General features: G+C 43.5%; 1 protein-coding gene across 1 annotated transcript in view; it reads left to right on the top strand.

Moving 5' to 3' along the window:
• Window positions 1-27,741, top strand: part of Hspbap1 (HSPB1 associated protein 1) — a 56,228-nt gene that overhangs the window by 18,756 nt on the left and 9,731 nt on the right. Inside the window, 3 exon segments of the mRNA XM_028886313.2 lie at window positions 209-394; window positions 11,464-11,645; window positions 25,106-25,242. Of these exon segments, the coding sequence (XP_028742146.1) occupies window positions 209-394; window positions 11,464-11,645; window positions 25,106-25,242 (505 nt within the window).

Raw genomic sequence — 27,741 nt, 5'->3', positions numbered from 1 at the left:
TGGACTGCAGTATAAGAGGCCCTGTCTCCAAAAAACCAAAACAAGAATTCAGACTTTTGAGGCCAAATATTACCTAAGTGTAATGCAATTGCATGGAAAGACATGCCAGAGCAGACACAGCATTAGCCCTCTCTCCTCAGGCCGTGGGAAATAACGCCATAGTTATCTGCCCATTGTCATCTAATGCCCTATTCTTCTCTCTCCCTAGGCGAGCGAGTCAAACCTTTCACGCCAGAGAAAGCGAAAGAAATTATAATGTCTCTCCAGCAGCCTGCCGTCTTCTGTAACATGGTGTTTGATTGGCCAGCACAGCACTGGACCGCGAAACACCTTTCCGAGGTCCTGCAGGCCAAGCTGATACGATTCCGAATGGGCCTGAGAAGCACGAATACAGGTAGTGAGCGGTCACCATGGCAGCCCCTCCGCAGCACCCCACACTCTCTCAGCAGTGCTCACCCCATCCCTAGGCAGTCGGTCCTTTCGGTCTAACCTCAGCTCCTCTTCAGCCACTCACTGTACGGATGGGAAAACATGGGAAAATAGTTTGACCTCATACAGGTTTTTCCTCCTGTTCAAACATTTGGGTTTAAACACCCCCACAAAATGCAAATCTGTTTATTCATGTATTCCTCATGTTGCTAGACATTATTGTGGCTGATTGAGCAGGGTAGACAATAAATATGTTAATGGACTCCTTGTGCCCCATTCCACTGAAAAATAGCAACACTGTAATAATTAGAATTACAGTATAATAATGCAATAATATTCAAGAATACAGTATCATAGTCCCTTCCTCGTGTGATTAGTCTGGAACACATTCCCACAGGTATGGCTTCAGGCTATTTATAGCACTTAGTCATGGTTATAATTTTATCTTTTACTTTTTAGTCTTCTTGACCTTTATTGTCCCGTATAAGCATAAAATGTGTGTAAAGCTGTTTGTTCTCTGTGTCTATATGCAAGCGAGGCAATACTGAACTACGCCTCTGCTTCCACCTTTCAAATGAAAAAAACAAGCCGGGCGGTGGTGGCTCGTGCCTTTAATCCTCAAACCTGGGAGGTCAAGGCAGGCAGATCTCTGTGAGTTTGAGGCCAGCCTATGTTGACTGGCTGGTCTTCGGCTCCTCCGGGGTCGTCCTGTATAGCCTGGGCTGTCCTCACCGAGGTCGTCCTGTATAGCCTGGGCTGTCCACACCGAGGTCGTCCTGTATAGCCTGGGCTGTCAGCACATGCTGCACTGCGCTGTTTTATTTTATTTTTCTTGTTTTGCTTTCCTTAGTATTAACAGACCATTGTGCTTGTTGCCTTTTTTTCCAGAATACTTTGAAAATTTTGATGTTTTTGCCCTGTTGTCAGATAAAGTGATTATGATTATCGTTATCTCTCAAGTGTTTTTTTTTTTTTTTTTTTTTTTTTTTTGGTTTTTCGAGACAGGGTTTCTCTGTGTAGCTTTGCGCCTTTCCTGGAACTCACTTGGTAGCCCAGGCTGGCCTCGAACTCACAGAGATCCGCCTGGCTCTGCCTCCCGAGTGCTGGGATTAAAGGCGTGCGCCACCACCGCCCGGCAAGTGTTGTTATTTTAAAGGACAGAAATGACATGCTTCTAATCTTAAGGTGTCCATAGCTGTGGTCTGGTCTTTACCTTGCATTTCAGTGTGCATTGCAGAGAAGTAGTTCTTAAAGACCTATTCATAGCCGAAGAGGAGCCAAAGCATTCCCTGTTTCCCTTCCAGCAGCTCCTGGCTCCTTCCTCCCACTTTGGCCTTATAGAATATGTCCTGCAGTTTGCTTCTGGTGCCTAGAGCCATTTTGGACTCCGAGACAGACACGAGAATTACTGTAGTTCGGCGTCTCGTTCTAACCACAGACTTGGTTGTTTAGTTATTTTTAAATGAAACGCTAGACCGGTGTAATAACTTAAAATCAGAGTACATGATTTCCTTTTGATGTTGTGAGACAAATCTGCCATTCCCTGAAGTGTCTGTTGAAATACAAAGTGTGGTGTTTTCCCGTCCTGCTTAGACTCCGGCCACCACACTACTGCTGGTCACTAGCGTTCATTCGCCGAGCACGAGTTACCTAAATTCTCTGCCTTACTCTGCCCACCTCCACCCTAGGGTGCCAGGACTGTTACTGCACACGAACCATGGTAATTTGACGTTTTCAAGTTAATCCTTAAGTCTAAAGGGAGTTTTTTAAAAACCTCTCTGCAGTTGTGAGAAACCACTGAGTTTTTAGAAAAGGTAGCTTAGGCTTTTCTTTTTTAACCGCGGAAATAAAATTCTCACAGCATAAAGTGTAGCTTTTAGCCTTTCTAAAGTAGCTAATCAAATGGTGGTTAACACTTTCACAGGCTTACAGCCCACTGTCTCATTCAGAATGTTTTCATTATCCCGTCATGAAGGCCAGTGCTTTTTAAGCAGTCAGCCCCAGCAACTCCGCCCACCTCCGTCTGTCTAAGTCTACCCATTCAGGGTGTCATAACAGGCACGAAAGAGGTGGCTTTCTCTCACAACCTGTTTTCAGGACCCATCCCTATAGGAATATAAATTGATCATCTCTAATCTGAAATGCTTCAGAGTCTGAATTTTTAAGCACCAGCACAATGCCACAGGAACATTTCATATCTGATCTCACAAGGCAAAATGTATAACCGTTAGCCTAAAGTTATATAATAATACCACCTTTGGAAGATATGAAGTAGAAATGAATTTCATAGTAGCCTTGGGTTCAATCCACAAAATAGCTCATTCTATATATGCAAATATTCCAAAATCCAGAAAAGTAAGAAATGAAAAACAACCACTTCTGATCATTTCAGACAAGGGGTACTCAACTGGTGTGTATCAGTATTTCACTTATCTTTATTATCTGGTCTACACACTAAGTTCAAAGCTAGCCAGATAGATCTACATTGTGAGACCCTGTTTAAAAAAAAAAAAAAGATAAATTCATATGCACAACACATTTAGAATAGTGTTTATATAGTTAGTGTTCAACAAATATCACTTAAAATGGAAAGAATATAAAATGAAAGTATGGCTTCTTCTGTGTAAAATATAATTGGAAAAAGTAGAAAGGCCAGAGAAATGTAAAGATACCTTATTTTGTTGTTTGTTTTTGTTTTTTGTTTGTTTGTTTTTTGAGACAGGGTCTGCCTGTGTAGCTCAGGCTATCTTGGAGCTCATTTTGTAGACCAAGCTGGCCTTGAGCTCACAGAGATCCATCTGTGTCTGCCTCCGGAGTGCTGGGATTAGAGGTGTACACCACCATACCCAGCAAATGTGTAGCACAGGGTGGCCTTGAAATCATGATCCTCCCCATGCCTTCGCCTCTTTCAGCAAATCCTACAGGTGTGCGCCTATATTTTTTTTAAATAAACTTTTATTTATTTTATGTGTAAGGGTGTTTTGCTTTCATGTGTGTCTGTGTACCACATATGTGCCTGATGCCCCTGGAGGCCTGAGGAGAACATCAGATCCCCAGGAACTAGAGTTACAGACAGTTGTGAGCTGCCATGTGGGTGCTGGGAATCATACCTAGGTCCTGTGGAAGAGCAGCCAGTGCTCTTAACCACCAAGCCTTCTCTCCATCTTGACCTGTTCGTATTTTAACAGATTGTATTTAAAAGTTAAGATTGTATTGATTTTCACAGGCTTTTTTCCCTCCATATATTCAGAAGAACAACTCATGACATTAAATGAGACCATTAAATGGCCCCCTAATATCCCATTATATGGCAATGTCATAATTTATTTAAGATTTTTCTTTTCTTTCTTTTTTTTGGTTTTTTCGAGACAGGGTTTCTCTGGGTAGCTTTGTGCCTTTTCCTGGAACTCACTCTGTAGCCCAGGCTGGCCTCGAACTCACAGAGATCCGCCTGCCTCTGCCTCCTGAGTGCTGAGATTAAAGGCGTGCGCCACCACCGCCCGGCTATTTAAGATTTTTCTTATTTGTTCTGTTTAGATTGGTTACAGGCTATGTGAAAGAAACCAGACACAGGAAGCAACTCTTCTGTGCCTTTTACCTCCCTCCCGCAAAAGGGCTGGACATGTAGCTAGATACTTTCCTATCATGTGTTAGGCCCTATATGCAGTCAGTAGTGAACGGGGAAATGAGCTGCTTTAAATTGCTTGCAGGTTTTAAATGTATAAACGTGCCAAGTGTCTGATTTTCCCCTAGGATGGATTCCTAGGAGAGGTCACGGGGTGCAAGAGTGTGCAGATTATCAGCAGCAGCAGCCCTCACTGTCTGAGGAGCTCAAGTACCAGGAGCTGAGTCACTCTGGGGTCTTGTGACTTGCATGTTAACCATCCGGCAGCCACCTGCTGCTCTGTCTCCTTGGCGCCCTCTAGAGGGCATCTCCCTCCAGTGTCACTCCAGAATTCCAGTTGCCTTGTTCCTGGGCGGTTACTCCACGCATCCCTGTCCTCACTTCCCAGGCCGTTCCTCACACTAGCCGGACGCAGTTTATGGGAAAAAAAGAAAAAGAATAGCTGGGCATATTAGCGCACATCTTTAATCCCAGTGCTCAGGAGGCAGGGGCAGGCAAATCTCTGAGTTCAAAGCCAGCCTGGTCTACAGAGTGAGTTCCAGGACAGGGCTACATAGTGAGACTTTTGTTTTGTTTTGGTTTTGGTTTTGGTTTTTTTTTCCGAGACAGGGTTTCTGTGTAGCTTTGCACCTTTCCTGGAACTCACTTGGTAGCCCAGGCTGGCCTCGAATTCACAGAGATCCGCCTGCCTCTGCCTCCCAAGTGCTGGGATTAAAGGCGTGCGCCACCACTGCCCGGCTAATAGTGAGACTCTTGATGATGATGATGATGATGATGGTAATGGCTACATAAATAACAAGTCTAATGTTATATAGACTTCAAGCCCTTTGCTGACTCCTCACTCTGGGGCCAGAGACAGATGTGTGTGTGGTCCTGAAGGTGGTCTCTCTCCTGAGCTCAGGTGTCTTCTCAGTCTGTCTCAGGGATTGGCTTCTTCTACCTCAGGGCCTTTGCCTCTCTCTCTCTCCAGCCCTTTGTAGCTCCTTTCCAGCTCCTCTTCCTGGGCTTTCTGTAGCTAATTCTTCTTCCTCAAAAGTTAAGTTTCCTCCTTCCATACTCCCCCATCAGACATGGCTCTCAAATTATCACAGAACACTGTTTCATTTTTTCCTAAAGACACCTGGAATGGTTATAAACACATTGTTGGTTGCACAGGGAATTGAAATCTCCTCCCCCTAAGGTCTTTCTGCCATAAGGGAAGGAAGGGCCTTACCTCATCCTGGTTCAGCATCTGTTCGACTTGCTGTGTTTGTGGAGTGACTGAATGAAAGGCTTTTGACACAGAGGCAGTAGATCTACAGAGAACCGGCTTCCATGTCTGGGCCCTTCAAAACCAAACAGATTTATCTCTTAAAAGATCTGGGCGGAGAAAGGGTGGGGTCTCATTACTATAATTAGCATTTTTGCTGGTGATGTTCATATTTGTTAGTAATTCCTGTTTTTTCCTGATTGATAATTGTCCTTTGCTGTTTCCGTTAGAGCTTCAGGGTTTTGTTTTTGTTTTATTTACTTTTTAAAGACAATTCTTTATCTTATGGCTGTTTCCCTGTTTATGGCTTGCATTTGTTTTTGCTACACGTGTGCTCTTTTATAATCAAATCAGCTAGTGCTCTACTAACATTTATTTTCATTTGTTTCATTTTAGAAATTTCTTCTCTTAAAATAGACTACTCTAACAGCTTAATGATGGTGTTTGCTACAGTTTTTCCAAATAACGAAGTTGAGAGATGTAGTTCTAGCATCACTTATAAGCTAATCATTTTTAAATGTGCTGGCTTTGGCAACTTTCTTTCGTATGTTGCTGTGTGTTCTTGTGTCTTCCAGCATCTGTTTCGAGGCCACATCTTAAGCTGTCAGCTTTGGGGCTAGTAAAACATTTGAAAACACTCTTTTAGCACTGATACACATTTTAGTACTTAAAAGTACATCGCAGACAACCTAATTACTCACTTCTTGTTTGTTTGTTTGGTTGGTTGGTTGGTTTGGTTTGGTTTTGAGATGCTGTCTCACCCTGTAGCTCACTGTATAGTCCAGGCTAGTCTTAAACTTTTAGTAATCCTCCTGCCTCAGCCTTCACAGGGATTACAGGCCTACATCATCATACCAAATGTATTTATATTTTTAACTGACATAAATTGTATATATTTTATGTAGCATATGATATTTCTGTGCATATATATATATCAGAATCAGAATACTGATCATTTCTTCTTAGTTGAAGAATACATTCACAATCCTTTCATCTAGTTCTTTTGAAATACATGGTACATTGTTTTCCTGCTGTGTGCTAGGACACCAGAACGTCTCCTGTGTAACTGCAGCTTAGTTCCCATGCCCACCCTTTCCCTGTCCACCCCTCTTCCCTGCTCTCCCCAGCTTCTGTAACCACCAGTCTACTCTGATCTTCCTTTACTCGTTTCCTCGATATCTTTGAATTTTATTCATCCAAATGGACTTTATATTTACATAGAACGCTCACTATAAAGAAACCTTTCTGATGTGAGACAGAGGCAAATAAATTTCTGTGAGTTCAAGGCTGCCTGGTTACATAGTGAGTTCTAGGATAGCCAGGGCCACATAGAGAGAGCCTGTCTCAAAAGACACACACACACAGACACACACAAAGGCCAGGCGGTGGTGGTGCATACCTTTAATCCCAGTACTCAGGAGGATCTCTGTGAGTTCGAGGCCAGCCTGGTTAGCAGAGGGAGTTCCAGGACAGCTAGGGCTATACACACACACACACACACACACACACACACAAACCCATCTCAGAAAAACAAACAAAAAATACAAAATAGAAAGAAAGAAAATAAACCCATCTGGGGTGTGTATATATCTGTCTGTCTGTCTATGTGGTGCCCATACATGAGTATGCTTCTACATGAGCATATACACATTAGGAGACCAGAGCAGGGTGTTGGGACTCTGCCTCACTGCCTGGGTGCAGGGTCTTTGAACTGAACTGAACTGGAAGTTCACTGTTAGGCAAGCTCTCAGGATCCACCTGTCCCTGCTTCCCAATGCTAGGGGTAATGACATGGGGAACTATACAGCCATTGTATGGTTTTGGAGATTTGAACTCAGATCCCTGTGCTTTCAGGGTAAGCACCATTACCCACTGAATGATCTCAATGCTCTCCTTTGCTGAGGTTTGGTTTTGTTTGTTTGTTTTGTTTTCGTTTTCCAAGACAGGGTTTCTCTGTGTAGTTTTGGTGCCTGTCCTGAATCTCACTCTGTAGACCAGGCTGGCCTCACTGAGATCGGCCTAGCTCTGCCTCGCCAGTGCTGGGATTAAAAGCGTGGACCACCACTGCCCAGTCCTTGTTGAGATTTGTAATGAAAATTCATTAAGCTCTAAAAATTAATTTTTGGAAAGAAGTTTACATTGTCATAAAATTGTATCTTTCTACACAGAAAACATTACCTTTACCTACTAAGTCTGTCAGCAAAAAGGTTTATAGTTATCATTATTTATAGCGAGTGTAAAGAAAATATTTTTACCCAGTATGTATATAATGAGCAAGTTAAGACAGGGCCTCATTATGGTGGTTTGTTTTTCTTTTTCTTTTTTGGTTGATACATAGATAAAAGCTATTTATTTCTCTGTTGATTTTTGTATCCACTACTTTTTGGTGTAGGTAGGTATTTGTTTGTTCCTGTAGGTCTTACAGAAAGACGGGCACATAATTTTATAAATAATTATATTTTTTGTTTCTTTTGTATTTGAGTGTGTGTGTGTGTGTGCATACTTTTTTTTGGTTTTTTTTTTTTTGGTTTTTTTTTTATTTTTATTTTTTTTTTTTGGTTTTTCAAGACAGGGTTTTTCTGTGTAGCTTTGGAGCCTGTCCTGGAACTCACTCTGTAGCCCAGGCATACGACACCACTGCCCAGCGAGTATATTTCTTATATCTTAGGTCTTGTTTAGAATTTTTTCTGGGATGCTTGAAACAGTAGTATTAGTAACTACCTTTTAAAAGTAATTGGCATTTTTTATCTTTAACTAATACACAGAAACCATAAAAGTTTTACATGTTGCCGGGCGGTGGTGGCTCACGCCTTTAATCCCAGCACTCGGGAGGCAGAGCCAGGCGGATCTCTGTGAGTTCGAGGCCAGCCTGGGTACAAGTGAGCTCAGAAAGCGCAAAGCTACGCAGAGAAACCTGTCTCGAAAAAACCAAAAAAAAAAAAAAAAAAAAAAAAGTTTTACATGTTAATAGAGTACTGTGTTCAATTTATGTAGACATTGCTAATGTTTAAGTTAGGTGAGCATATTTATCGCTCTGAATGTCTGTTAGTTCTTTGTAGTGAAAATTTTCAGAATCCTTTCTCCCAGCTCTTCGAAATGTTTAATATATTATGTTTATCTACAGTTATAGCATATTTTTAAAACATTTTTTTTAAAGCCAGTCATGATAGCACACGCCTTTGCTCCCAGACCTTGGGAGGCAGAGGTAGCCTGATCTCTGAGTTTGAGGCCAGCCTGGCCTACATGATAAGACTCTGTCTCCAAAAACAAAAACACAATGCCTTCCTGAGTTTACTTTAGGACACAGATAGTGAATACCATGTAGGTCTTTAAACCCATTTTTAACCAAATTCATCTGTCGAGATGAGTGCTCACTGGCTGCACTGTACTTCAGGCAGCAACAGTTATCCACCATTTTAGAAAAGGGCCAAACAGCAGTAAGTGGGAAAGGAGCGGCCGGAAGTCCTGTGCAGAGGCCCTATCACTCATTCTGTCTAGTTGGTAAAGTGAGGAAATTCTGAAATGGAAAAAGAGTTGCTTGCCTGCTGGGCAGATATATATATATAACCCTTTGTTTTAGATTTCAAGGCAAGATCACTTTGTATTTGGCTGTGAAATCTTGGACTGGAGCAGCCGCTTCTTGCCTAATACTTGGCAGTAGGTGGTTGGAGGCGGAGCTGCCCTGACTGCTTAACGTTAAATAAAAGAACAGAGTGATAAAGTTAAAAGGAACAATCCCCCTGCAGAAGGCAAACCAAGGAAAGCAGGCGTGCTACCAGAGGGGACTGTCACCATGAAGTCAGAACGCCACTTTGTGCTGCCGCCTCTTGGCCGGAGTGGAAAGATTCTGTTTTGAAATCATTCTGTAAATGGAAAGATCTGTCGTTCCCATTCATTCTGTTCATTTTCATTTTCCCCTGGCAGTAACAAGTCTCAAACGTAGTTTTTACGTTTTTAACGTGCAGAATTTGCTATGACAAGAAATGAAGTCCTCTAGCAAGGCCCACTTTTGAAGACCACCATGCAGATGTGCCGGTGGTAAATGCTGTCACTGCCATGCCCTGCCCTTCCACCCCAGGGCCAGGTTGCTCAGCTAAGGACTTCAGCACCCAGTCCGTCAGTTGAGTTGATTCTCTGCAGGGAAACTCATGCGTTTTCCTGAGTTTGCTGTAGGGATTAGAAAAGGCTCCGGTTCTCAGAATCACGAAAACTGTCTTGTTACATACATTTCTGTCAGAATGAATTCTGTTCACTCTTGGTTTTATGATGAATTCAAGAGGATGTCAGTGCTGTTAAGAGCTTGTACATATCAGTGCTTTGCTGGTTGCCGGGCACTGCCCCTCAGTCCTTCTCAAAAGTTGTCAAATTGAAATGTTTTCTAAGTGTATAGATTTTTGTCTTTTAGATCAGCATGGCCTAGTTAAGTTTTGCCACTTCACAAAGTCAAGTTGACGGTTGATGAGGTAGATGGGTTGGATGACATCATCCTGCTTCTGTCCCACCTCTGTGCTTTGGTAGTTTCAAGAAAAGGAAGGGAAGGGATGAAGATGATTGGATAATCCTAATGGGTGAGGAAGAGGGGAAAAGGTAGAAGCTGTGGAAAGAAGAGCTTGAGTATCCTTCTGTTGACTCCTTTTAATTTGGAAAAGGTTCCAGGTCAACACTGGACTGAATAAGAAGGACTAATAATAGTGCTTGACATTTACTGAGCATGTGCTGTGTGTCAGGCTCTAGGCTGTTACACACCTCCCCGCCCCCAACCTGAAAGGGTTTCATGCTTTGCAAAGGGACTCATAATTAGATTTCTTAAATATTAATTTCCCTGTGTTCATTTAAAACACTGCAACTTGCAGAAGCTTTCCTTCCAATAGCGTAGCCTTGACTCCTTGGCATCAGATTCATCAGAGAACAAGCCAGCGGGCGCAGATCGTAGACTTCCCCCCATCGTAGACTTCCCCTCAGAGCTCCTCTGGTCTCTGTCAGCTGTGATGCTTTTCCTTCCGAAGTGTCTGTGGCACAGTGTTCTGTCTGCATCTAATTACATGGGTCTGCACGTCCTCTGTCCACTTAAAGCTTCATCTTTGTCTGGAGTGGGCTTTGCTTTTAGTTTTTTGAGATTGGATGTCTTGTTCCTCTCACCCAATAGAGCTTAAGGGAACAGAACTTGCTTTGGGCTCCTGGTTTAAAGGGATACAGTGTGGCTGGCATGGTGATGCATGCCGTTAACCTATCTCCGTGCTTAGGAGGCAGAGCGGAGGATCCCTGTGGGTTCCAGGACAGCCTGGTCTACATAGTGCCTTCCCAGACAGCTAGGTAGAGAGGAGACCCTGTTTCAAAAACAGCAGGAGGAGGGGTAGAGTGCATTATGGTGGGAGAAGCGTGGCAGCTGGATTGGCTTCGATGCACTTTCACAGCATGGCTAGAGATGTGTCTTCTAGGTGACCTAAATTCAGTCAGGTTGACAGGGAGGGTGAGCCATCACATCACAGGTCAGCCACTGGAACACACACTGGTGAGAGCCAGGGAGACTGAGGAAGTTAAGGTGTGAGCATTATTAGGAGTGGACACGGATCCCCAGAGTGGAGGTCTGGAGCATACTCTAACAAAGGTGATCTTCAGTCCTTCCTCCTCCTCCTCCTCACTCCATTGCCCCTTCCTGTCTCTACCTTCTCTTTCCCCTTTCTCCCTGCCCCCCTATTTTCACTGTGTAGCCCAAACCCAAGATCTTCCTACCTCAACCTTCATGCTGGGCAGAGACTGTAGGTCTGGCTTGGAGGATAGTCGTTAATCTTAAAAACAAAACCGTTCTTTTTGTTTTATTGTGAGTGATGTAAGTTGTTATATGAACAAGTACAAAATTCATTTGTTTGTTTGTTTGTTTGGTTGGTTGGTTGGTTGGTTGGTTTTTCGACACAGGGTTTCTCTGTGTAGCTTTGCGCCTTTCCTGGAACTCGCTTTGGAGACCAGGCTGGCCTCGAACTCACAGAGATCCGCCTGCCTCTGCCTCCCGAGTGCTGGGATTAAAGGCGTGCGCCACCACTGCCCGGCCCAAAATTCATTTTTAAATATTGGTAAACAATATTGTGGTCAAATTTACCTGTTCAAAGTATGTAGACGCTGTGCTTGTGAAACATTTCAAGTTGTGTTCCTTATGTTGCAGTTCCTCAGTTTGAAACTGCTTGTAGTTACGTGGACGCCACCCTTGAGGAGTTTCTGACCTGGAACTGTGACCAGTCTAGTGTCCCTGGACCATTTAAAGATTATGACCATTCCAAATTCTGGGCCTATGCTGACTATAAATATTTTGTCAATCTGTTTGGAGACAAGACAGATGTTTTCCGGGTGAGTTATACATTCTTCTTAGTCTTGGTAAGAATTTGCTCCTGAGAGCAATCCTAAATTAGAAGTTCGCCGCTCCCTTCTTCCTTAACTGGCTTTTTCTCATATAAGTAGTCGATGAGACCTGGCCGTTTGAAGCAGAGACCTGCTCCAGAGAGGCCGACATTTGCCTCCCACAGCTGAGCGGCACTTGCTCCACACCCTCCACCTTTAAACAATGCCTGCCACATTTAGATTGTACTGGAAGCATAGACTGTGTGGAAAGCTTCATTTCCCTCAGGCGCACAGAAGCTCTTGTTCTGTCAGTGGGGAGGTAGATGGAAGCTCCATGTTGACCAGGCTGCCTCTGCCTTCAGTCTCTGCTCGGGCTGTGGTTTCCTCCGGTGGTTTCTGGCCTGAGGCCGAGAGTCCTGGGCTCCCAGTGTTGGTGACAGAAGTCAGAACGTGGAAGTCCTTTGCTGCCTGTTGGCAAGGCTGACAACAGGGTCTGTAGACCACCATGTCCTCTCTAGTATATTCTATCTCAAGCCGCCAGCTTGTTTTGTGGAGCGATTTTGTAAATTCGCTACTCTGGTTTCTGTTTCGCCTGAGGCGGGCAAGAGAGCGTGGTCCCAGGGAGCTTGCTTAGATGACTCTGCCTTGCCCTAAGAGGCGTAGCTCCAGAGGCCATCACCATTACTAATCACCTGTAGAGGGGAATATTTCCCCTTTAGTCTAGCTACCCCCTACCACCACCCTCCCCTCCCCCCATCCTCGCTGCCCCACCCAGGACCACTCCTGCTCTGGACCCCTCTCTGTGTGTGCCCTGGACCCCTCTCTGTGTGTGCCCTGGACCCCCCTCTGTGTGTGCCCTGGACCCCTCTCTGTGTGTGCCCTGGACCCCTCTCTGTGTGTGCCCTGGACCCCTCTCTGTGTGTGCTCTGGACCCCTCTCTGTGTGTGCCCTGGACCCCTCTCTGTGTGTGCTCTGGACCCCTCTCTGTGTGTGCCCTGGACCCCTCTCTGTGTGTGCTCTGGACCCCTCTCTGTGTGTGCCTGGACCCCTCTCTTTGGCTTCTCACACTGTCCATGTTCTGCCTGTGTTTTCTTTTTCTTATTGAGTCAAGCTATTCACATAGTTACTGTAACTACAAATATTTTATGATTTTCTTTTATTAACCTTTTAAGAAGTTAAAAAGATGGTTTTTTTTACCCAGGATGGTGGTGCACGCCTTTAATCCCAGCACTTGGAAGGCAGAGATAGGCGGATCTCTGTGAGTTCAAGGCCAGCCTGGGCTACAGAGTGAGATCCAGGACAACTAGAGCTGTTACACAGAGAAACCCTGTCTCAAAAAATCATAAAAATGGGGAAATGCACCCTCGTTGTTGGTTTATCTCCCCACTCTCTCCCTCTCCTCTCTGTTTTCTTTTCCTTTCTCTCTTGAGAAGCTCTCACTGTGTAGCCCAGGCTGGCCTTAACCTCACCATCCTGGTCTCCACATCTTGAGTGTGGGATTCCGGCTGTGCACCCCCGTGTGCAGAACCTCTGTACTTTTATGGCCATTAGATAAATGAGTTGATATTGAAAATATCCAGTAGATGCTTCCCAATCTCAACACCATAGGTTGGAATTCCGGCCACTCCTCCAACTATATGACCACACATGCGCAGTTCAGTAGCCAAGTAAGGGGCCTTACGTCCTATGTAATCTGTGTGCTGTGTGTTCATGTACTTTGTGTGCAGCATGATTGCGCAATCTGTGCATATGTGGTGTAGCTCCGTAAGCCCATGTGCGCGTGTGCAGGGGAATCCATAAGAAGTGGATCGTAGACTCCTCCCCCGTCTTCTCCTCCTCTCTCTCTCTCTCTCTCTCTCTCTCTCTCTCTCTCTCTGCACTTGTCTTCCACGGGCCTGGTCATTCTCTTCTGTCCCTCCCCTCTCCTAATAAAGCTCTGCTCTGATAACAGGTTTTGTGCGTGCCTCGTGACTTTTCCTCGCAGAGTAAAAGCGCTGCTTTAAAACCAATATCATACACAACCATCTTTGAGTGATACTTCTGTAGTACGTGGGTTTTCTTATAATTATAGATCACATTTTGGATCGTTAGCCCTGGAACTCATAGGTTTCATAATTAACTTTTAGAATACTTTAATCTTCCCTGTACCCTCAGCCATTCTGTAGATTGTACTTCCACCCTCTCCTGCCATATTTCAATGAAATCTTATGCAATAATGATATTTACCAAGTGTTCACATGCCCTTGGCTCTAAGTGCCTTACATTTAATAGCATCACAGTAACACTATGATTTCATGATTATCCGTTTTAAGGAAAACAAGGCGCAAAGAGGTCGTATAAACCTTTTCTCAGAAGTAACTGTTCAAGTTACTTCCAGCCATGCTGAGTTCAGCTCCTGCTACCTTGGCTGCCTCTCACCAAACTGGGTCAGGTGTCTGTTCCATCCCAGGCATGGCCACCACTGGACATACATGTGGCTTGGCCATTGAGAATGGTAATAAGCTGGAGCTCTCAGTCAACCCTTATAAAATCTGGTGATTTTAGTTCAGTGAGTTCCTGTCAGTCACATTGTGGTAGTTAGTCCTCTTTGGAGCAGTCAAGACTGTTAATATTATATCATCCTCATCTGACAGTTTTCTGGGTGCCAACTCTTCTTATATCATAAGTACCTAAGGTCTTGTTTGGCTTTTAGAAGTGCAATTAACTTAGTTACTAAAGCATGCTTGCTATTATTTCAAGCCTTTTTATCTTGACGTGAGATAATTAGTGAGTATTTAACCAGGAGATCAAGTGTAACTTCAGCTACATCCAGTCTGGCCTTCTTATGACCCTGTCTCAAGAAACCAAAAAATAAAACAAAAAAAAAAAAAATTTAGATAACATAGCAGGCCCCTTATAAGTTCATAACAAATGATATTCTAAGAGAATATACTTTGAAGTTTAATGTGATTAGAAGAGGGGGTTCCTTTACAGTTTCTGCAAGTCATCTTACTGCCTGGCTGCAGGACACAGTTAGATTCTCATCTGCTACACCATAGCTGTTGCAATTTGTTGGTCTGCTAAGAGGTGAAGAAAGCCTTGTCTCAGCATATGCAGCTGAGAAAAGGGGAAGTATTTAACAAGCTTTTCAGACAGTTGTGGAATTCTTTAAATTACTATACCAAGCTTGGTAAGGGATTTTCTCTTCTTTTCTTTTGTGTTTTTGTTTTTTGAGACAGGGTTCCTGTTGGTTAAATGGCGCACTGCTCATGGCTGGCCGCCACCCACGGCAGCCATGCCAGTGGAGGAGAGTGCTGATCGGAAGAATCACAGCCATGGTTACCTTTTTAAAGCTTTATTGGGAGAGGGGGAAAGAGAGAGGGAGAGAGAGAGAGAAAAGAATCATTATTATATGTTAACATTTATCTGTGGTAGATCTGGCCTGTCCCTATGGATTTTGAAACATGTTAAACTTTATCAGAGATAGATTATTTTAAAGTACCTGTTTTCATTACTAGTTCAGCATCCAGGAGACAGGTGACCAATTGTTAAAAGCATCTCACAGTAATAGATGTTTATATTAAAGTCTTTTTTTGTAGCGCCCAGATGCTTTTGGGTCTGGGGGTGTAAATACCTTTAGCTGTTACAGTTTCTTATTTGTTGATCTCTGGACTCTGGTTCTGTGGTGGTCCTGTGTCATTGGATGAACAGTGAGTTAGAACAGGAAACTTGGAAGAGAAAAGCTTGTGGTGCATGAGAATTTATTTTTTTTGGAATTAGGGACAAGGCAAAGATCAGGACCCTGTCTGTATGCATGTGAGAAACACAGGCAGTGGATCTGGAGTGAAGCAGTGAGCTCTTATTTTAGGTGGAAATCTTTTTTCATTAAGTAACTCTGAAAGTGCAATTAAATCTGGTAAGGTGGTAAGGCTGTCCTCTGTACCTAACAATAAAGGAGAGGTGGCATCCCAAAACTTCCAGGACTGAGTCAGTAGCTCTGGTGTCCAGAAGGAAAGAAACAGATCGCTTTCCTGCTGCATTCTGGGTTCCTTGCCATGTCTGTAGCCAAGCCTAGGTCTGCTGGAGGTCTTAGCTTGATGTACCCATGCATCTTGGCGCCTGGGGGCAGCCAGCTGACTTTTTGTCTTTCTAGGCGGCAGTTTTAACAAGGCTGTTGATGGCCTGGCAGGGCATTCGTTAGCTCCAACAGCTTTTGGGATTCAGTGAGTGCCAGCACTTGGCAATTTTGTTTTCGAGCTTTTATCTCTTCCCTGGCACACCTTAAATGCCACATATGACTCTTGTCTGTGGGGTCAGGAGCCTTGCTCTCCAGATGTTTAAGTTTTAGTCGGGGAGGTCTGGAGAACAAGAGACGGATTTTACTCCATGTCCTGAATTTTTTTTTTCCTGATGATTGGTGGCTTAAGGACAGCTTTTGGAAATCTGCCAGGAGGCAGACTATAAACCAATCCTTTTGGAAGACTTGTCTGAGGCTATAAGCTGATTTTTGGTTTAAGAGCCATCCTGACTACTGTAAATTTATTTGTATGGATTTTAGCTGCTTCCAGACCCGTCTGTGCTTCTCAAGGCAGTTTGAGAATGAATGGGTGGAGTTAAGGTGAGTTAGGGCGAGTCATAGAAGCCATCCAAGCCCGCCCATTTGAGCCCGCCCACTGCCGGCGGAAGTCAGACAGAAAAGGTTGCACGTGGTGGATGCAGAAGTGGGGAAGGAGAAAGGTTTAGAGCTTTAGCAGAAAGCTTGGAGATAAAGTAACTCTTATTTGCCCGTTTGCTGGCAGAAGTTCCCAAAATACAGTTATGCGGCCAGGTTTACGCTGTGCCCACCCCTGTCTGCCAATGTAGGTGGTAAATGTATTGTATCCGCTCCTTTGTCTCATGGCTGTAGACGAGAGAAAAATAAAATATTAAAATAACAAACCGGGATCAGACTACAATCTCGGGCATCCCCAAGAGTGGAGAGAGATCTATGAATCAGCTCAAGTCACTCAAGTCCGCTTCATCAAGGGATTGTGAGGGCTGCGACTACTGTAGTTGGTCCACCCTAGACACCATTTACCTCCTCGTCAGGAGCAAAAATGTGCCTGCCCTTGCCAGTACAGCCCAAGGACAACCCCCGGGGTGTCCATCGCAAAGAATATAGCTCAGACTACCGCTGCGAGAACGGCGGACTCACTGTGGAGACAGCAGCAGTAGCTGTGTGGGGGTCCAGCGGAGGCGGCGAGGGACGCACACAAGCTTGCAGTCTCGCGGTCTTGCTGGATGGGGGAGGAGGTGGCAGCAGTCACAGTAGCTCCTTGGTGCTCAGTGGTGTATCCGAGTCACGGCACCAATGTTGGTTAGGCATCAGCCATGCCCATGGAGGAGAGTGCTGGAGGAGAGTCATGAGCCATAGTTAACCTTTTTAGAGCTTTATTGGGAGAGGGGGAAGAGTGAGGGAAAGAGAGGGAGAGAGAGGACAGACAGAAGGAGGGAGCGGAAAGGAAAGCGGGGGGAGAGAACAGACAGAAGCAAGGAGCGGAAAGGAAAGAGACGCACAGAGGGCCCACCCACTTTTTAGGCTAGGATGCCGTCGCAGGCTGATGACGTAATTAAGGTCAGAATCCTTACAGTTTCTCTGTTTTAACAGTCTTAACTATTCTGGAACTCGCTCTGTAGCCCAGGCTGGCCTTGAACTCATAGAGAGCCACCTGCCTCTGCCTCCCAAGTGCTGGGATTAAAGGCATTTGCCACCACTGCCGGGGGTGGCGGGCTATTTTCTTAAATGTTCATTAGTTTCAGTATAGCCTCTGAAACCACAATGAAAGAACTCTGTGTTCCTATGATAAAAGCCCCTGGCCCAACTTACACAGAATGGATCTTATGTAATGTCATTCAGTGACTATTTGGAAATGTTGGGTAACACTTCCAAATGTTGGTGTGCTACAGTGTACTTGATGTGTATTCCATTATTTAAAGTCACATTTGTCAACACCACACCGTTTTTTGTGAGACAAGTTTTTGATACTTAGGAGCTTCCAAAGTCATGTATCTAAAGTGCAGTTTCATTCAATCCAAAATATTTGCTCACTTATCTTGTGATTTATTCTTTGATTTGTTGCTTATTTTTTAAGTGTAACATTTGGTTTATGATATGTGGTAGTTTTTCTAACCCTCTTTTTGTTGTTAATTTGATTCCATTGTGGTCAGAAAACGTATTTGGCATTATTCCAATCCTTTTAAATGTATGCATATTTGATTCTAGCCCAAAGTATGCAAGCTTGACTATTATACATTATTTTGTTGGGTGGAGTATCTTATGAGTCTCCTTTAAGTCAGGCTGGGGTTTAAACATCACATCTTACTGATTTCTGTACATTTGTTTTACCTGTTGTATAGAGACAGACACTGTTAGCTTTTTTCCTCATTATATTGGTCAGGTTTTGCTTCATACTCTCCTTGGCTTTATTAGTGACCTTTTATGTCATGAAATGAATCCATCTACTTTGGTGTAGTCCTCATTCTGATTCAATTTACCCTGTGTTTGTCTTTGATTGATATTAGCATGAAAAAGGAATGTTTCATACAGAGTTTAATTTCCATAAAATCCTAGAACTTGAGCCGGGCGGTGGTGGCGCACGCCTTTGATCCCAGCACTTGGGAGGCAGAACCAGGCGGATCTCTGTGAGTTCGAGGCCAACCTGGTCTACAGAGCGAGATCCAGGACAGACTCCAAAGCTACACAGAGAAACCCTGTCTCAAAAAACAAACAAACAAACAAAAAATCCTAGAACTTACACACTAATTTATAGGGACTGGGTAGGTCGGTGGTGGTCAGAGAATGAGATTTGTAGGGAGACATGATTCATGAAGGTTTAGACTTGGTCAGAATGTTTGTCTTCTTGATTGTCTTGATGGATTCTCGAAAATGTAGATAGATCAAGTTCACCAGTCAAATGCTTTAAATATATACTGTTTGCGGTACACTATTATACTTCAATAACTCCTATAAAAATAATGTAATACTTGGGGTTGGAGAAAGGATTCAGCAGTTAAAAGCATTGACTTATCCAGAGGACCCAAGCTTGAGTTCCAGCACCCACATTGGCTCTTAACAACCACCTGTAACTCTAGTTCCAGGGGATCTGATGCCCTCTTCTTACCTCCATGGGCATCAGGCACACACTGGTTCACAGACATACATACAGGTAAAACATGTATACATAAAACAAAGATAAATCTAAAAAAAAACAAAAAAACCAATACTACTAGTCTATTTAACTGCACGATCTTGACACTAGCAGTTTTATTCACTGTTGCCTATACACAGTCAGTGCCAGTATCCACACAGTGAGATAGGCAAGTAACAGTTTAGTAATATTGTGAAGGTAGTTTTGACCTCACAGATCCTCAAAGGGCCAAAGGGAGTCTCTTGAGTCCAGCATTGCTTCTATAATAATTCTGTTCTTCTGACACTGTCTGTTCTAAAATAATTTCTTATGAAAAATAGACTCTTCAAGTCATGTTTAATATTAAATACCGAAACATACTAATGGTGTTCGTAAACGTTGAATGACTTGAAAATATGTCAGGATAGCGTTTAAGACCCTCCCCGGCACCCTAGCCCAATCGTGAGCCGCCATCTGGTCCGCTCATTGACTGCTGGGTAGACCGTGTTCTCTGAGTCTCACCTTCTGACCTTTGCTCAGACCCCCTCAAATTTTGCCTAAGAAGTTCTACCTGGGGCTGGCTCATATTCAGCCTTGGCTCTCAAACCTCAGCCACTTAAACACATACATCCCTAGCCAGCATCCCTTTATGTCCTATTTGGACTAGTATTTCATAAAATTGTGTCTTGGTCCTTTAACAACACTGGCTCTGGCTTTATTTTTTTCCTCAGAACTGCTGACGTTTTACTGAATATGCATAGGTATTGAATGATTACATATTCCCTTAGTCTTTAGCACCCTTTAAAGAACATTTTGACTTAAGTCCCCGGCTTGTCAAATGTTCTGTGGCTTGTAGTTAACCAAGTGTAACATCTGTCAATTTTGATAAGAAATTTTGAGCTCTCTTCAGCCTTCATCCAAGTTTATAAGTTTTAACTTAAAACCCCTGTTTAAGGTCTCCATCTACTTAATCTTTTCTTCCATAAAGGAGATTAATTCTCTATTAAATGTGCAATATTTATATATTGACAAATAATCTGGTAAATGTACTGATTATTGGAAAATAGAGATGGCCTGAAATTATTATTATGACAGCTACCTGACTTTTGTGTGTGACAAAATTAGACTCATTCATTTTTTAGTTACCCATTAATGCCGTCGACTTAGCAAAGCATGTCTGAACACTGTGTCTCTACTGCCCTGGGAAGATAGAAAAGTTGAGAAATGTTACCTTTATCTCTTGTAGTTATTGATAAGCATTCTTAAAATTGAGACTGTGAAGAATCAGCATATAATAAAAGTGATTTTGTCCACCAAGAATGTTTTCCAGGTAGATTCTATTTCACATTGTGATTGAGGTTGGCTTCAGAGAGTCAGGAGCTCGTTAACTCACCAGGATATAGAATCTGCAAAAGCAATAATGGGAAGATTAGTTCAGACCTGTGGACTTTGTGGCATAGCTGTGAGGATGTGTTGAAATGGAAGCAGGTGTTTTGGAAATGATTAAAGGAGCCTCAGACAGGGATGCTTTCTGGTGAGACAGATCGGCACCTAAGATTTCATGTGATTAAAAAAATAGAAAATAGAATTTAGTTATTTACCCTGTAGAGAGGCTTAATGACCTCTTGTGTTTCTGTACCTCAAGGTCATTTTCCTGAGGGAAAAAAGGAGAATTTAAATTCTGTATATTAATGATAGTTAACAGTTTGTTATTTTTCAGAGTCCTAGTTTTATTGCTCTTTACCAACATTAATTTTTTTATTCGGGTGTAAGTTCATTGTGGAATTATGTAATTGGTTTTTCTATAGTATGACCTGTGAATGGGAAGTAACCAGAGCGAGACAGTGATAGGAACCATGACAAAGGAACAATCCTGAGCGAGGCATTGGAGCCCAGTGGTCCGCCATTAACATCAGCTCGTTTACATCTGGTCCACAGGTGCTTTCCTGGGAAATGAGGATCTGGACAAAGAACATGTGGAAATACTTCCTTAAATGTTTTCTCAAATCGTATCCTATGAAACTAAGTAATTTAATTATGGATTTTTAACTTTTATTTTATTTTGTTTATTGGGTTTTGTGGTACACTAACAGAAGCCATCATTCTGCTTTATAAGCTTCCTACCAGTTTTTCTTTAGTGTCTTTTTGTTGTTAAAACTATAAAAATATGGATGACTTTATTATGTGTACAGCAGTTTTAAAATGGAGTGATGGCTATTGAACTCATTCATTGGAACAGGTTTAAGAGCTATTTAGGAGCTGGCATGGTGGCCTTTAATCCCAGCAAAGATTGGCAAACAGGTGGATCTGAGTTCAAGGCCATCCTGGTTTGAGTTCAAAGACAGCCAAGGAGCTCCTGTGAGTAACCCAGCAGCTTCAGCACCATAGGTATTGAAGAAGTCACCTTAATGAGAGAATGAGCTGTCATGGGACTTGTCCTGGCTAGTTTTTAATGTCACCTTGACACAAGCTAGGGTCATCTGAGAGGAGGGGACTTCAATTGAGAAAATGTCTCCATAGGACTGGGCTGTAAGCAAGCCTGGGGGACATTTTCTTGATTAATGATTGATTTGGAGGGCCCAGCCCATTGTGGGTAACACCAGACTGGTGATCCTGGGGTGTACCAAAGCAGGCTGAGCAAGCAAGCCGTGAGGAGCAAGCCAGTAAGCAGCAACTCTCCGTGGCCTCTGTATCAGTTCCTGACCTGACTTCCTTGGTGCTGGACTGTTTCCTGGAAGTGTAAAGTGAAATAAATTCTTTCCTCCCAAGTCCCTTTGGTCATATTTTCTTATAGCAACAGAAACCCTAAAAAGACAGTGTTTTAAAGCCTGTGCAGAAAGATAGGACCAACACTCACACCAAAAAGTGTGTCTTCTGCCAGAATTCGGTGCACTTTCTAAATTATTTGCTTGTCCCTTAAATGTTGGTAATAGTTTAGGGATGCAGTACACTATCAAGAATATTGAGACATACTTTCTTATTTTTACTGTAGAGTTTAAAGTTTCTGTTGTTTAACGTGTTAAGGACCCTTTTGTTTAATTATTTACTTTTGTTGTTGTTTGAGACAGAATCTATGTCTGTCCTGAAATTCACTCATTATCTATCTATCTATCTATCTATCTATCTATCTATCTATCTATCTATCTCTGACTGTATACACACACACACACACACACACACACACACACACACACACACACACACACGTTTCCCAAACCTCTCTAATCTGCACCATACTCCTCCTATTAAACCTCCTTAAATTCCCTCCCACATTCATGTTTTTTGTTTTGGGAGGTTATGTTTTCTGAGCCCCTCTGAGTTTAACCAGGATCATCTGTGTGAACGTGGGTTTAGAACTCTCCGTCGGAGCCTGCTGGGCTCCTTAGCAGGTACACAATGAAAATAAGCCCGCCTCTCCCTCAGAATCCTCACAGTTCTGAAACGAAGTGAGGGTTGATGGTCCTAAATAGGATATTTATACTACCACCCCTAAGGTTCAGGAGTCATCGTGAAGTAGGGACTCTTTTAATTAAGAAAGGTGAACCAGAGAGATCACTGTGAGTAAAGGTACCTGCTGCCGAGTCTGATCCCCAGAACCTACATGTTGGAGGGCGAGAACTGATTCCCACAGATTGTTCTGTCCTTCACACGTGTGCCGAGACACACGCCATAAATAAATGAAAATTAAAAAAAAAAAAAAAAGAAATGTTCAGTGTAGAGTCTCATTGTTGGTATATGTATCTAGAAGATACTTTGGCCGGGCTGTAGAAGCAGGAGGATTGCCTACCCAGGAGCGAGAGACAGCGTCGGAGAGTGATGAAGGATGGCTGATCTTTGTCGGAGCCAGCTAACCGGTGTCTACGTTTGCCAGACATGTGGAACTCTGCTCCAGAATGGCGCATTTCATCATAGTTACATTTTACCTCAGTGGAATTATGTTGAAAAGGAAAATAGATGGGGGGCGGGGGACCCTTCCAAATACTTCTTAGTGTATGTACTAGCGGTGTCTCCCTGTGAATGTTCACCTTCACCCATGTGACCAAGTGTCAGGCCTGCCTTTGAACCTTCATTTCTTCTGTGAGGAACTGGACTAGCATGCGTCCATACCAAATAAAACCATCATTAGGTATAAATCACGTCATATATTCAGAACACCATGGTAAAGCAGGGCCACCCAAAGAGACAGGACAGTGCCCTGCTTCTGTGTTACAAACCAAGATCACTTTCATGGGCCAGCCTGTCTGTCATTTGTCCCATCTTGTATTAACTGTGCGTGAACAATGCTCTTCTATTCAGGAGATGTGCTGCATTTGGTCTTACCATGAAATACTTGTGTAGGAGAGCACTCACGTGTGCAGGGACATGTGAACATATGTGGGGGGGGTGGAGACCAAAGGTCAACACTGGGTGTTCCTCAGGACTAATCCACTTGTTTAGGTTTGGTTTTTGAGACACAGGCTCTCACTTGGCCTAGAAGTCCTTGATTGGGTGCTGCTGGCTAGCCTGAGAGCCCCAGGCCTCTTCCTGTCTCTGCCCCCCCCAACACTGGGGTTACAAGTGGGCTGCCAGGCCCAGCTTTTTATGCGATGGTTCTGGGGATCGAACTCAGGTTTTCATGCCCGTACACAGCAAACACTGTATTAACTGAGCCGTCCCCCAGCCCCTTGAGACACTCTTATGTGTCACTTACCCTAGACTTCTTTCTCTAATGTATTATTCTATTACTTCCACCGCCTGTGAATTTGGATGTTTTCCAAGATCCTTATCTTATGAATTTAAGCCAAGCTTTAAAGCCATAATTGAGTTTTCATCCTTTCAAAACCCATCATTTAAACATAGCAAAGCATTCTACTTAAATTTTCCCTAAATAACCTCATTTCTTTTTAAAAATAATTTATAAGATAATTACATCATTTCCCCCTTCCCTTTCCTCTCTCCAACCCCACCCATGTACCCCTCCTTTCTCTTCAAATTTATAGCCCCTTTTCCTATAATTGTGCTACATATATATGTATGTGTTTTCAGCGGTAGAGATTCATTCACCCTCTGCCTCTGGGGGCACAATCAAGAGCAATAGCAATAGCTTATAATGTTTGGGGAGTCTCTTGGATATCCCTGACCAACCTACTGTCTTAAAATAAAATGTTTTTCTAGTCTTCCGCAAAACCATCCATTGAATGACTTTTTAAAATCTTTTCTCTTTGAATAAAGCTGTTAGTATTTCCCCTCAAAAGTAGGAGAATTTAGTTTGCAGATAGTTTTTTGAGACATTGGCATTTATTTGAGAGTACTCTGCCCATTAAAGTATTTTTGTTTTATTCTTTAAAAAAAATAAATAAATAAATAAATAAATAAATAAAAATAAATAAATAAATAAAGCCAGGCATCGGTTGCGCATGCCTTTAATCCTAGCACTCGGAGGCAGAGGCAGGTGGATCTCTGAGTTCGAGGCCAACCTGATCTACAGAGCAAGATCCAGGACAGGCACCAAAACGACACAGAGAAACCTTGTCTCTGAAAAAAAAAAAAGGAAAAAGGAAAAATGAATGACTAAAGGATACACCAACATTCGCGTGCTTGTGTTATAGCTGTTTTCTTTTCCATCTTATGAGTATGAGCAGGACCTGCCTCAGCTCCTTGCCCAGGGGAGCCCTGGTCTACAGCAGTGTGCTGTCTTTATTACACTCACAGACTCATGGCTTGGGGCAGAGAGCAGCATCAATCACCTGGGATGACTGTTTCAGAAGCCACGCTGTGACCCACCTGCTTGCGACTGGCTCAGTAGGCGTGAGCTACAGCTGTGGTCTGGGTAGCTTTAAATGACTGAGCTCGCCCATAAGGCTTCTTTTCTGTGGCCATGGAAGTGCAAACGGGTAATTAAGTGCTCATGCCCACAGGTACTGTCTCTGCTTACGGGTCTGTGGCCTCCTGAGTTGAATTTCCATGACATCCCCACTGCCTGCAGTATGTCTGCCCCAGGTAGCTACAGATCTATGCCTGTTGTTGATGGTCTCTAACAGGTGTAGGAGTCACACCTGGTGGGCGTAATTTATTCATTGATTTGTCACAAGCTTCTGCAACAGTTCCCACCATGTGATAAATAGTAAATATTTTTTGAATGGCTGCTGCTACTGAGGTTATTCAGATATTATTGGTTGAAAAGTTTTCCCCATACCACCCTGAAAACCTAACCCTTCCCATCTCTAACATTTTCTGTAAGAAAATATAAGCACTAAAAACAGTTGTTGTTGTTTTTTAAAGTAAACATGTGCACCACCATAAAGGATGGCCAGTTCCTGATGGGCTGTCCTTCTTTTCTAACAGGAGGTGATGTGGTCTGACTTTGGGTTTCCTGGAAGAAATGGACAGGAGAGTACACTGTGGATTGGCTCCCAAGGAGCCCATACTCCCTGCCATCTGGACTCCTATGGTTGCAACTTAGTACTCCAGGTACAAGGAAGGTAATGTGCTGGCATGCGGGCATGCGTGCAGGCGGGCGGGTCCAGTTTTGTATGTCTGCACACAGAGGAGCAAACGAGAAAAATAAAAAGGTGGGTCAGGTAGTCGTCCCACCCTGATCCTGTCCACCAGCCTGTGACCACGGCACTCTTCTCTTCACCACGGTTCCTTCTGTGTGAAGTGAGGGGACATGAAATGACTTCCATGTGTCTTAGCATGATCAGGATTCTCTACGAGGTCCCCATCCTGCTAGGCATCCTCTGCTTAGCTTTTTGACCTGGGAATGTTCACATTTCACTCCCTTCCTCCACCTCTCAAGTGAATACGAACAGAAAAGTTTGTTGAAAGAAAGAGGCTTCTCTGTGGCCTTGGGGATGCTGACAGATGCCAGGAAGCCTGGGGCACAGGGTTGTTTGTTTGTTTGTTTGTTTTGTTGTTGTTGTTGTTGTTATGAATGCTCAGCCTTAGCTTATGTTTTTTTCTGGCTAACTTTTTTTTTTTAACTTAAATTAATTTGTTTCTCTTCATTTACATTTTGCCTCAGGGCTTTTTACCTTTCTTTGTGTATGTCCATCTCTGTGGCTGGTGGCTGCCTGGCTGCCCCCCCCCCATCTCCCTCTCTCCCCTTCGCTCTCTCCTTGTTCTCTCCTGAGCCTGGATTCCTCCTCCTGCGTATTCTCTCTGCCCACCAGTCCCGCCTATCCCTCTCCTGCCTAGCTATTGGCCATTCAACTTTTTATTAGACCAGTCAGATGTCTTAGGCAGGCAAGGTGAAACAGCAACACATCTTTACATAGTTAAACAAATGCAGCATAAACAAATGTAACACATCTTTACATAGTTAAAGTAATGTTCCACAACACACACATACTGAGAGAATATTTGATTTAAAATTTTAGGACACAATTGGGAGTTGAATATAGCAACATACACCTGTAATTCAGTACTCGGGAGGTTGAAGCCCCACCATATCTGGGCCAGCCTGAAATGCATGGAAAAAACTTCATCTCAATAATAACGAAGTAGGTTAGAGAGACGACTCATTGGGTAAGAGCACTTACTGCTCTTGTAGAGGACCCGTGATCAGTTCCTAGTGCCCAGTACCCAGTACCCACATTGGCCAGCTTACAACCACCTGTAACTCCAGCTCCAGGAAATAAGGTACCTTTTGGTTTGTGTGGACACCCGTGTACACAGACACATCCACATAGTTAAAAATAAAACAAATCTTTAAGCAACAACACAGTCATCTGTCATGAATGCCATTTATTGAAAGAGGGAAGAAACCTTAAATATAGGCTTACAGCACAATGGAAGAACCCCGGAGGGTAGAAGTTTGCTACCAATGTTTTACAATCTTGCATCTAAGCTGTTAACACCCAATATGCAGGATACACAGACAAGGAGCCTCTGGTGAGCGTTCAGGAGGAAGGAAACCAGCAGGGAATCAGCATAGGGAGGACATCTGGTCAAGGTCGGCAAGCAGGCAACAGCTACCCAAAATGGGGGGCCAGGGCCCTACAGGTCCCCCCTTTTTACTAAAAAATGAGCTTCAGACTTAGGTTGCTTGGGATGTCAGCAGGTCACCTTACCCATCATGGAGACACCTGCCCAGGCCACACAGGTGCTCTGCCTTAGGTTGTGATGGGGCACAGGGTTTTTATGCCCCACTTTGACTGAATTTTGGTTTGTGAGTTTGTGTCTGCCAGTGTATTCTGCACATGAGCTTTCGTCTCCAGCTGACTAAGTGGCAGAACCGAGTGGCCAGCACCTCATAATACGGAGTTTGGCAACCTGGACAATGTAGCAGGTGTCATATGGAGAGGATGCACTCAGGTGTCATATGGAGAGGATGCACTCAGCTGTCATAGGTGCATCCTCATCTCCCCTCATAAATGCTGCTCCAGACTTTCCTTCTGACCCTTTGCAACATTTACAGGGCAACTCATAGAAAAAGCCAGAAATGGACACAAATTCCCAGCATCACTGGACACAAAAATGATGAGTAGATCCAAGAGAAATAGTCTCTGTTTGGAAGGGTGTTTGCAGGTCAGCTGGGAAGCTATGAAGGGACTTAGCAGTTCCATGTCCATTCCCTTTCGGGTACACTGTTGTATGCAGGGGAGTCAGCAGTGAGTCAGGTATGAATAGTCTCTGCCCTTTTGCAGTTAAGAGTTTGGAAAGTGAAATGTGATATGAGATAGAGCATTGCTTTAAATTTGCCTCTTCTATGTGCTCTGAATTGGGAAACAAGCCAAAAAAAATCCAGTTTTTTTCTTTGATAAAAAATATAGCTTTACCATAACTGTCTAAGCGTATTTTCCATTTTTCATGGCACTCTGATGTAATAAAATAGCTTCAGTAAACGTCTATCAAGTGTCCAACAAGTTCTGTATGTTAGAATAAGTAGAGAGGTGGTCAGGACTCTGCCCTGAGAGCATCCCACCTGGGGCACCGCGGGCCTGCACAGAGTGATGAAGGCAGGAAGGATGCTCTTGAAG

The sequence above is a fragment of the Peromyscus leucopus genome, chromosome 12 (genome assembly GCF_004664715.2).
Source record: "Peromyscus leucopus breed LL Stock chromosome 12, UCI_PerLeu_2.1, whole genome shotgun sequence".
Taxonomy (NCBI): Eukaryota; Metazoa; Chordata; class Mammalia; order Rodentia; family Cricetidae; genus Peromyscus; species Peromyscus leucopus.
The sequence above is the reverse complement of the archived record's forward strand: the minus strand, read 5'-3'. Positions and strand labels throughout refer to the sequence as shown.